We start from the raw sequence: 12,385 nt of genomic DNA on the forward strand, positions 1-12,385 counted from the left end.
TGTCATACAGTATATATATATTTTTTCAGGGTCTGAAGAGAAGCAGCCATACCTTTTCACCCATTGGTCCAGGTATTCCCAATGGCCCAAAAGGTCCCAACACCCCCTGTTCCACAAATCACACAGCGTAAACTTTAGTTATACAGTATTATTTTTAAAAAACTACGACACAATCCAGTATATTCAAGTGATGCAGGTTTTGGTCACTGACTGCTCTATCCATGCATGCACGAAATTTTGATGGAAGATTAATGCTTTAACGACTTGCCATCTCTCCGGGGCTTCCTGGATCTCCCACATCACCTTGATGTCCCTGAAAAAGTGAATATAAAAAGATTCTTAAGTTAAACTTTAGAAAGGTGTGAATAAGTCGACATTAATCCTGGAGAAGTTTGTTAGACTGCCTTGAAGTTTAATTTACAAAGATGGAAGTTTCAAAACTACCTTTGGACCCAATGGGCCATGATTTCCAGAAAAGCCATGCTTGCCTTTGATTCCCTGGATGAAAGACATGTGCTTAATCACAGGCTATCATGATTCAAAGCACATTTAATTTTAAACTCCAAAGAAATGAGGAAATTCAAAATCTTAATGCACATAAATGATGCCATCAAAAACTACAATATACAGCAACCAAGAACTCAGAAGTTGAGCACACTTGATTCCAAAATGTAGAATGAAAAACTAGTCTTGCTTGTAAAGGGTCGAGTCAGTCTGCGTCAGCCGGCAGACAAGTAGAACGATGGATGAAATCAACAGGCGGTTGATTGAGGTGTAATAACCACCGTGGGAAACAAGGAGAAGCTTACTTGTTATAGCAGTTAGCATATCTCAATTAACATCCTGTTGATTTCATGCATTCACTCCAAAATGGCAAGCAGGATGTTTAGCTTTGATAATCAAACTAAATGGAGGAATATTTTTCTGGCTGAGATTTTTTGGTCTATTTCTATTGTACTTCGTTACTGATGTCTTATTATTGGACACGGTACATACCTTGCTGACAAACAAGTGGTTGATCCTCTTTTTATCAATGATTCAGCCTCATTTAAGAGAAAACCGATTGATGTGTTTGGCATTCCAATCAGAGCACTTGCCTCATGATGCTGAGATCAAGTTCAACTCCAATATTTCTTCCAGGTGCTGCACTGTGGTGACCACCACTGGCATTTTGTGTCCTACTCAAGGATCGTTTTTCTTGCTTCTTGAATAGATGGACCAGTTAGAAAGGCCAAAGCAGATTATAAACTAAAGATGTAACGGAATGTTAAAGGAAATTATATAACAGCGCGATGTCGCCGCGCTGTAATAATTCTTGAGCTACTTGGCAGAAAATGCAAACAATGACTGGATATAAAAACACATCAATGAGGATAGCAGATTGTACGATATACTTTTTTGATCATTTGAATTATTTTTATTGTAGATTTGATGTTAATGATTTTAAATTGGAGAATGATTATGTTGTGGAAATGTTAAAGGATAAGATTCAGGACTTAGACAAGAGTCTGGCAATGAATGTGAATGAGGTTCGTAATGAATTTGCAAAGACGAACGTGAACAAGGCCACTGGTCAAGATGGTTTCTAATAAGGTTCTGAAACTGTGTAGTCAACAACTTGCCCCAGTGTTCATATGTACCTATCAATCAATCTTAAGACAATGGTGTTATTCCCCAAAATTGGAAATTTTCAATTAATCATCATTCCAGTAACAAAGGTTTAAAAAAATCTAGTAATGAGTTCAATAATTACCATCCAGTAGCCTTGACAGCTTGGTTTTTTTTTTAAAGGATATTTCTGAAATTTTTGTGCACTCAAGTCGATTTGTTTGACCAATCTCAATTTGCATATCAGAGAAAGAGAGGTGTTGACGATGCTTTGCTTGTTTATCTCCAAAGATTGTACCATCATGTATAAACTCCAAAGTCCTTTGTAAGATCATTATTTAATGACTTCTCCAGTGCCCTCAACGCCATCGTACCACAAATATTGATTGACAAATTACTGAACCTAGATGTTACACCTCGACTTTCAAGATTAATTCACAACTTTCTTACAGATCGACCACAATGGGTGAAGTATAATAACATGGGAGTTTTCGGTCGAGGGGCACCACGAGGTTGTGTTATCTCCCCTATTTTTCTTTCCTTGTATACAGGTGACTGCTGCAGTTCAAGTACTAATTATGGTATTATCAAATACATTGAGGATACAGTAATTAGTAGGTTCTTACTTCATGACAACCATGAATATGTGAACGAAGTTCAGTAGTTTGTAGACATGTGAGATGAACAGTCTGTCATTATTTAGTTCTAAATGTCAACAAGACAAATGAAATGATATTTGATTTTCAACGCTTATCTGGTGACCGTGATTCTTTGATCATTCAAACATCAAACATAATATCAAACCATAGTATCAAACAAGTTCCTGAGCATAAGTATTTGGGTACAATGAATGATAACAAATTGAAATGGAGCAGGAATTCCCAAGTATTGGCTCGAAAAGCACACAAAAGATTGTAGTTTTTAAGCAAACTGAAAGCGTTTCATGTCGAAAATAGCATTTTAATTTTTTTTGTATATAATCAGTCCTTGGTTCAAATTATTCTTTCTTTCGATTTAATATATACATTTGTTAATTTTTCTCAAGAAAAGGTGAAGAAACTGGAAAGACCCATGAAGATTGCCCAGCATGTGAGACAAACAGATCTTCCGTTAATTTGTATCTTCTATGAGAAGCATGCTGTGTTGAAGGTCCACAAAATAATGCAAGACCCATCCACTCCCACTTCACCATTATTTTTGTTTTACTCGTTCATGCATTCACTTTTGTATTCCATTTACCTCTTATTACTTTAGACGATATTTTGCACCAAATTCAATTCACATGTTTAATGTGAGTGTGGAAAGGGTGGGATGACCCGGGTGGTGGGATGACCCAGGTGGTGGGATGCCCTCGCCCCCAGTTTTGAATTGAATTTGAAGTGTATTGAATTGAATGGCCAGTGGGAGAAAATTTCCATGCTTTTACGTGGATAACAAGAAAAACAAGAAAAAGAGCAATCAGAGATTGCAAGCCCTCGCCATGACTTGTTTTGTGTGGCATTTGTGCACTGAAGTGCTACATAATAAATAAGAGATAATTAGAACTGCCACTTTATAACTGCTAGCATTGATGACCGGGTACCAAGACGTCCCGTTTTGATGCAACCCTGCTTCGATCAGACACCTGACCCTGACCCTGACCCATGACGTTTTTATTATTGTTATTCAATTGAATTAAGAATGGGATTAAAATTAATTCAATTCAAATCAAATGGAAGACCAAATAGGTGCAGTCCTGCATTTGAGTAATCAGAAGGAACCCAAACAAGCAAAAAGCAAAGACGAAGTCATCAGGAGGAACATGGACAGGATTTGGGTTTCAGCTGCAACTCCTCAACTGTCAAACCCATCCAGGCACAACCAAGTGAGCCTTATTAAAATAAAATAAACATCAAAAAGAACCAAGATCAAAATTTTTAAATAATTCTGGCTGCTAGACCATGTGTTCCGATCAGGTTGAAATTTAATATATATATATATATATATATATATATATATATATATATATATATATATATATATATATATATTCCCCATCTTTACTGGATCATAATTGTGAAGTTTCACATTGATTGATTGAGCAGTTCAAGAGGAAAAATTTTTGAACGATTTTTGTTCAATTCAATATGGCCACCAGACCATGTGACATCAATTATTCATGAATACCCTGGTATCCTCATGGCTTGGGGAACATTTGTGTGAAGTTTCCCCTCAATCTGTCCAGCCATTCTGGAGAAGAATCGTTTTTTTGTGGGTTTTGGGGTAAATCCAATATGGCTGCCAAACGATGTGACCTATGACGTCATATGTGTGAACCTTTTGTTCCTCATTGATAGGTGGTCATGCGTGTAAAATTTTGCCTTGATTTGTTCAGCCACTTCAGAGAAGAAGATTTTGGAAGGTAAAAAGAAGAAAAAAGAAACAATATGGCTGCCGAATGACGTGACTGATGACATCATCAAGTGTTTTTTTTTTATTTCTGTGCACCATTTTATCCCGAGATGATCCTCAAAAATTTTCATACTGATCAGATGTAGCATTCTACATATACAATTATGACATCACAACAAAGACACCTATGATGTCATAAAAAATCACATTTATTCCCCATGACGAGTACTTGCTATGTGCCAAATTTCAATTTTTTCCTTGGTGCGGTTTTAGAGATACAGAGGTCCAACGTTTTTCCTTTTTTTCCAACATGGCTGTTACACCACATGACCTATGATGTCATAATTATCAATAAAACATTCTATATGAGTAGTCATTCTGACGGTGAAAATTTCATCTCAATCTGACAAGCGATTGCAGAGAAAAGCACTAAAGTTCTGTGCTGACAAACAGACAGACAGACAAATGCAAAATCACTCACAGAGTAACACTTGACGAAATGGTACGGCACTCGGTAGAACGCGTACCTCCGCCAGGCTGAACAGTTTAAATTTTGTATCCCACTGATAGGTTGGATCTGAATCCAGATCTTAACCAAAATCGAATGGGCTTGTTCTGGTCACCTAACCAACTCTTCCACCTCGTTTTGTCACAAGTCGTCCACAACTTTTTGAGATGTCATGCAATATCGTTTTTATCCCCATCTCTCAACGGTGAAGAATCAGTTAAAAATTAAATAATTTTTGTACCCAGATCTGGATTCGGATCTTCACCAAAATGGAATCAATTCTTCCGAGTGGCACTCCCAACCTGTCCACAAAGTTTTGCGTGAATCCATCCATAACCTTTTGAGATATTGTGTTATATATAGTCTTTGGCCCTATCTCTCAATGGTGAAGAATCACTTTTTTAAAATGTCAGATCCAGATCCAGATTCGCATCTTCACTAAAATTAAGCGTTGCTGTCCTTGGCTGGTCACCTACACACACACAATAAAATTCAGAACGATTGTTTTAAAACTGTGGCCAAAAATCGTGTACAGACAGACAAACAGACAGGCAGACTAACGGTACAGACCAACATACTAGGCAAAAAAATTTTTTCGCCAAGTAACAAACAAACGGACCCACATTCAATACCTTCTCCTTCGGCAAGAGTAAACATTGAATATCCAACATACTGCTTTGCTTGTATATTGTTCCTAACTTCCTTGTCCTGCATGATCATCTGTACAACCTCATTTATGAGCCAAATACACTGTAGACCAGAAAAGATAATTTGACGCAAATGCATCAATGGATATGCCTCCACCTGCATTAGATGTCAACTCACTGTTCCATTTAATTTTAATTAAAGCTCAAATGAAAAATTAAAGATTACATACTAGAGTGCATGAGGAGGGAAAAAGAGAGTAAGTGGAAGAGAGACATGAAGATGCTTCTAACTTGAGTTATGATCTTCACAATGATTCTCAAGGAGCACATTACCTTTGATGTTTTGAACCTAAAATGTGGCCAGTTTCTCTTTGTATTCCTGCCTATATTTGTGCCAACTTTGGTTGGAATCCCTTAAGTGGTTCATGAGTTATTGTGGTAACATCCATCCATGAGGACCATACTCTGTGCAGAGCGTTGGTGCCGCCGAAGCAGCCTCCTTGGCTATATTGGGAACAATCCTGGACGGGTCGCCACTCCGCCACAGTATACCAGCATGCTGGCACTCATTTTGCCGACCTCGGAAGGATGACAGGCAGAGTCAACCCCACCTGGTGTTAATTCAACAGCTGAGCGGGATTTGAACTCAGGACCCTAGGATCCCAATCCCACTACCTTAACCATTAAGCCAACACCAGGCATATTGTGGTAACGAAACACCGATAATGGGCATGCCTGGTGTTGGCTTAATGGTTAGGGTGGTGGGCTTGGGATCCTAGGATCCTGAGTTTGAAACCTGCTCAGCTGTTTAATTAATACCAGGTGGGGTTGACTCTGCCTGTCATTCTTCTAAGGGTGGCAAAATGAGTACAAACTTGCTGATATCCTGTGTCGGAGTGGTGACCCATCCAGGATTGTGCCCAATAGTCAAGGAGACTGCTGAGGCAGCACCAACGCTCTGCACAGAGTATGGTCCCAATGGATGGATGGATAGATAATGGACTGACAGTTTCATGGACAGCCAGCCAGATGGACAGCCAAATGGAAAACCCGAAAGCATAATGTCTCCGGTCTTCGGCTACAGATTATGAAATGTTCAGGGATAGTGAATAAGGTGTCTCAAAGGAGAATTCCCTGTCTTTTAACGAGTTTTGTAAATCGGCTTAAGAAAAGGACATTGCTAATGGTGAGGAGAAAAAGGGAAAGGAACTTGTTTCCTCTCGATGTTGATCGCAAAAGTAAATAAAAAGAGTGGCAATCCATGCTTCTGGAGTCACATGATACGGATGTGACTGATTTATTAGTACCTCCACCACCGAAGGTGGATGGAAGTTGTGTTTTCACTCCTGTTTGTCGATCTGTCTGTCTGTCTGTCTGTGAGCAGGATATCTCAAAAAGTTATGGATGGATTCGGACGAAATTTGGTGGAAGAGTTTTGTGTGTGACAGATGAATTGATTAGATTTTGGTTCATGTATGAATACAGATCTGGCCTATCATTGGGATACAAAATGTAAACTGTTCAGCCTAAAGGCCCTGTCACACCTTGACGTTTTAGCCAGCGTATGGCAAGGTATCAAAATGTATGTAAAACGCTGGCAAACGCTGAACTATTGATGTTTTTTCCAGTTTTGGACGTATTCATAACGAGTTGGACGTATGCATATCGTATTAGTAACATACACAGAACGTTTCGAGAACATATAGATAACTTATATCAACGAATGCTGAGCGTGTTGTCGGTGTTCACAACCTATGCCCAACGATAATCTAACTTATGCATAGCACGGCAGCGTATCGCCGACGATCACGTGACGTAGCCTATTAAAAGGCTGCAGCTTGACAATTCAAATCATAACCGCACTAGACATCGAAGTGTCATCGAAGTCATCGAAGTGTCACTAGACATACGCCTTTTTAGCCAGCGTATGCCGACGTATGAAAAATTTGCCGAATACGCTGGCACATGTCGAATACGTTATGGGTAAGTTTTGTATACGTTAATAGCATGCTGAAGCACGATGAAGCACGCTGGCATACGTCGTAGTATGCCGAGTACATCGACAAATTTTCAGCATGTTGAAAATTTTTCGACGGATGCCAGCATATCACACATGTTCCACATACGCTGGCCATAAGTTGTAGGCACGTTACGCGATCGTTGACACACGTCGACACACGTTACTTGTAAGTTACTCATAAGTCGAAACACGTCGAGGTAATGTTTAGCGTCAGTGTTCCAGACTCCCTGGTTTTTTTTTTCCTTCGGCATGACGGTGATGTTGACCCTTCGATTTCTCGTGCGGTTATGATTTAAATCGTTGAGCGGCAGCCTATTAATTATATTATATTAGAACCGCACTAGAAATTGAAGTGTCAACATCACCGTCATGCCGAAGGAAAAAAAGAAAACCAGGGAGTCTGGAACACTGATGCTAAACATTACCTCGACGTGTTTCGACTTATGAGTAACTTACAAGTAACGTGTCGACGTGTGTCAACGATCGTGTAACCTGCCTACAACACGTTACTCATAGGTTAGAAATAAGTTTCGGTAAGCTAAACATTACCTCGACGTGTTTCGACTTATGAGTAACTTACAAGTAACATGTGTCGACGTGTGTCAACGATCGCGTAACGTGCCTACAACTTATGGCCAGCGTATGCGGAACGTGTGAGTCATACGCTGGCATACGTCGAAAAATTTCAAGCATGTTAAAATTTGTCGACGATCTCGGCGTACTACGACGTATGCCAGCGTACTACGACGTATGCCAGTGTGCTCTTAACGTATACAAAACTTACCCATAACGTATTCGGCATGTGCCAGCGTTTTAGACAAATTTTCCATACGTCGGCATATGCTAACTAAATCGTCAAGGTGTGACAGGGCCTTAACGGAAGTGTGCTCACTACCAAGTGCCATTCCAGTTAACCTCCGCCAGCGAAGATGGACGGAGATTACTGTTTTCACCCCTGTCTGTTTGTTACTTTCGAAATCTAAAGATTTCCTATGTATATTATGACTTCCGTCCTCTGTTTGTGTGTTTGTTACTTACGAAATCTAAAGATTTCGTAAATATATTGATGACTTCCGTCCTCTGTTTGTGTGTTTGTTTGTTTGTGTGTGTGTGTGTGTGTTTGTGTGTGTGTGTTTGTGTGTTTGTTTGTAGGTACGATAACTCGAGAACGGAAGAAGCTCCCAATGTCAAATTACACCACGTGATTCAGGAGGGTGATGGATAGCGCTGATTAGATTTTGGTCAAAATCGGTCAAAGGTCAAGGTCACAGTGAGGTCAAACATAATTCCGTAAATTCATGTGGAGAAATGGAGTATTTTTGCTTCGGTCGACGTTACGAGTTCGTTTTAACTTCGATTTTAATTTTGTCTTCGGTTTTTGTGATCGCTTAGGACGCTTAACACTCAGTTATCGAAATTCTTGTAAAAATCAGATGTTTTGGAAACGTTTTAAGATTGTATAAAAAAATATTTCACTCGCCGCATCACGGCTCGTCACGTGGTGCAGCGCACTCGAGCAGAGGCTTCGTTGAGTCGCGTAAAGGTTTTGCGTGTGCGTGCTGACGGTGTTTTCGATAAAGATGGTGTTTAAAAGTAATTTTTTTTATCTCAATAAATGTTATCGTCGCATGCCTGACTCGCTAAGCCGTCGGATTATGTTAAGATTGTTGGTGGATGGCCGAATATTACGGTTTTGTGACTGATAAAATAATATTAAATAATTGCGTGGAGAAATGGAGATTTTTGCTTTGGTCGACGTTACGATTTTTGATGGTTTGGTACAGAATCATCGTAGAAACTTCTGGTTTGCGTCGCTACCTTCTCGAGAGACAGCTTTTATTAGACAAGGTCAGAGGTCAAGTTGACGATTTCGTAAGTACTAGTCTATGACTGCTTGTTTGTTTGTGTGTGTGTGTGTGTGTGTGTGTGTGTGTGTTTGTGTGTTGGTTTGTAGGCAAGATAATTCGAGAACGGAAGAAGCTACCAATGTCAAATTACACCACGTGATTCAGGAGGGTGATGGCTAGTGCTGATTAGATTTTGGTCAAAATCGGTCAAAGGTCAAGGTCACAGTGACGTCAAACATTCCATTTTTGATGGTTTGGTACAGAATCATCGTAGAAACTTCTGGTTTGCGTCGCTACCTTCTCCAGAGACAGCTTTTATTAGACAAGGTCAGAGGTCAAGTTGATGATTTCGTAAGTACCAGTCTATGACTGCTTGTTTGTTTGTTTGTGAACAGTATTACGGAAAAACTCCTCGACGGATTTCGACGAAACCTGGTGGGGAGATTAGATATGGTCGAAGGATCATGCCATTAGATTTTGGACTTGGTCCGAAGTCCAATATGGCCGCTATGGCGGCAATTTTGAAAAAAATATTTGAATTTTTGTTTTTGCATTTCTACATATTTTAAGTGATTTCCAACCCCCCCCCCCCAAAAAAATTGTTAGAGAAAAAAACCCCAAAATTTTGCTAACTTTTTTTTTCAACAAAATTTCGATTTTTTTTTTTGCATTTCTACATGTTATAATTGATTTCCAACAAAAAACATGCGAAAATTATAATTGCGGCTGATTTTGGAACTTCAGGTGGATATACCCACATAAAATCAATTTCTGTCTCAAGGAATCTAGCTTGTTCTGATGAATGAATTGAGTATGTAAAAGTTAAAAGTAAAAGGGAAAGTTGCAAACTATAACTCTGTGAACACTGTTGATGTCAAATTGAATGAATAGGATATCAGGTTCACTTGAGTGACCTGGCAGTATTGGCAGCGGAGGTTTTGCACTCTACCGAGTGCTCCCCCTCTCGTTTGTTATGTTTTACATTGATCAAGTACTCATGGAGGAGGTGTACATATATCATATGTAAGACAAGGACATTAGTAGACATCAGTGCACTTTTACATGAATGACAAGGACATTATAGTTTATAATATGGACAAATGAACACAGTGTATCGGATTTTAACTTGGGTTCCCAGCATCATGAGCTACCTGTTCGGATGGGAACATGAAATATGCCAACCCAAACCTACCTTTTGATCTTCAGGTCAGCTGTGAGGAATTTTACTGTCCTGAAATGCTCTTTGAATCAGCTATACAATGATGTGTCTGAGTTAATGGACCAAAGCCTCAATTCTGGGCACTCAGTTGGAGAAGCCTGTCATTACTCTTGATTGTATCACAGCGTTTCCTTGCATACAAGGAAGGTAAAAGAAATGGCGGCTTGTGGAGACAATAGTGAGGTCATCAAACCCTTCATGCAAAACTCACCGCAGGCCCTGCAAGCCGAGATGTGCCCACCTTTCCCTCGTCTCCCTATAAACAAAAGCAATAAAACCTTTTGCCAAAATAAGTTGTGACAAAGAAAACATGCAATGGATAAATTATGTGACAATTATAATATTAACATAAAGCTTGCCTTTAGATTAATGTGCCATATTCATGTTACGATCCACCCCTCTTGGGGTGCACCCTGAAAATCCTTCACCTGTTGCCTGTACATATCAGATTATTATCAATTAATCTCGGGAATAAAAAAAAACTTTACGAGGATTGCAGGTTAAATTGTCAGAAACAAAGTCATTAACCTTTGTACGACTGAGGGATAAATAAATTTGTAACTCCTTGCTAAAGCTCTTAAGGACTAATCAAAGTCTGTTTGCTGCATCTCTGCACGTTGAACGAAATGGCCCCTTTTTGCTCAACGGCTGTAACACAATTTTAAAAACATATAAACTGAGGGTCAGTTCTATCGGAAAAAGATTGGCTCAGGCCAGTTATTGAATATCACTGGAAAATTGCTTGGGCTAAAATACTCACTGACCTCTAAACCAGGAAGTCCCACTGGCCCAGGAAGTCCTCGAGCTCCTGGCTTCCCCTGACGGACAAGGGCAGCTTGTGAGTAAATTTGGTCTAACTTAGCTAGAAACTTTCAATGTCTCCTTATTTTAGAAAAAAAAGAGATCCAAAGCTAATATTGATTAAGCTCGCAGAGAAGGTTTTACTCCATACATAGATGACATGAAGAACAAGGACATTGCGACACTACAGACAAATTAATGATGAACATGAAATTACACCTTTGGTTTAAAAATCAACAAGGTGAGTAATTGGACTTCCTAACATACACAGATCAAATAGGTCATTTTTACTCGTTTAAAAGTTTTTACATCTGTCCCAATCTCAAGGATAAACACTTAAAATCATCACATGAATCATACTCATCTATATATTAATCTGAGAGGTTACGGTTGCTGATGGCAGAGCCCACACCAAAGGGAAGCAAGTCGACAAACCATTGGACGAGGGGCAGAAGAGAACAGGCAGACAAGTGTCAGAAGATAAGAGGTGGACAAGTGCAGAAGATTTCAAGGGTGGGTGGGGGGTGGGAACAAAGTGAGGGAGCAATGGACCCCCAAACACCCATTTTGAACACAAACATTTATATGGAACAAGAAAACAGAGAAAAACCTCATGTAGAAGTGGTGTGCAAATATAAATTATGGGATGAATAGCTTATCCTTGTGACTTCTTATTTATTCTCCTTCTTTTAGAATGCTATCTTTTGAGGCAGGAATGAAATGATCCTGCTTGTAATCTGGAGTGCCTGAGTATTCCTGGATGGCGAGGCAACTTTAAACTGTCTGGCCTGTTCACGTCTCTTTATGTGTCATATTATCTGCACGATTTGCAGCCACATTTGCTTTGAAGTGCACTTACCCACACATGTCTTCTGGAAAGCAAAAAAAAACATGCAACAAAACATCTTCCAGCCTCTGAGTTGGTGCCTGCAAGCATTAAATCTGCGGAAATGCAGATGTATGCCTCCTCCAGTGGCACTGAATAGTCTAGGGGTTGTGTTTGTAGATGTTTAAAAAATGCTAAGATATTTTTAGGCCAACACATCCATTGCCATCCTGTACTCCTCAAGTAAATGAAAGCTGCCTGCCAAACAAATGAAAGCATCTTCAGGGACAAAATGGATGTCAGATTAAACGAGAGTTCATCGAACACGATACCCCGTGCAGTGTTCAGGTATATGCTTCGATTCAAATAAAGGTTTAAATGCAAATAAATTAATTAATTCCGTATTTTACCGCCATTTTCCCCTGTGTCTATTGCATCAACATATCTAACACTTTCGTTAGTTCTTCGTGCCTGTTGTTTGTGTCCTTTATAACATCCTTAAAAACAGTAAGTTTCCT

General features: G+C 39.4%; 1 protein-coding gene across 10 annotated transcripts in view; it reads right to left on the reverse strand.

Annotated features, from left to right (window-relative positions):
* COL27A1 (collagen type XXVII alpha 1 chain) overlaps positions 1 to 12,385 on the reverse strand; it is a 216,149-nt gene that overhangs the window by 99,020 nt on the left and 104,744 nt on the right. For all 10 annotated transcript variants that reach the window (XR_015051287.1, XR_015051288.1, XM_085855093.1 and 7 more), the window contains 5 exons: positions 11,005 to 11,058; positions 10,452 to 10,496; positions 445 to 498; positions 269 to 313; positions 53 to 106 (listed from right to left, as the gene is read on the reverse strand). Coding sequence is in view for 8 of the 10 variants with exons in the window: in XM_085855093.1 (XP_085711219.1) it covers positions 53 to 106; positions 269 to 313; positions 445 to 498; positions 10,452 to 10,496; positions 11,005 to 11,058 (252 nt within the window). In the remaining 2 variants the exon portion in view is untranslated. The remainder of the gene's footprint in view (positions 1 to 52; positions 107 to 268; positions 314 to 444; positions 499 to 10,451; positions 10,497 to 11,004; positions 11,059 to 12,385) is intronic.

Source organism: Eptatretus burgeri, chromosome 14, assembly GCF_056783735.1.
Source record: "Eptatretus burgeri isolate ZD-2024b chromosome 14, Ebu_testis_v1, whole genome shotgun sequence".
Taxonomy (NCBI): Eukaryota; Metazoa; Chordata; class Myxini; order Myxiniformes; family Myxinidae; genus Eptatretus; species Eptatretus burgeri.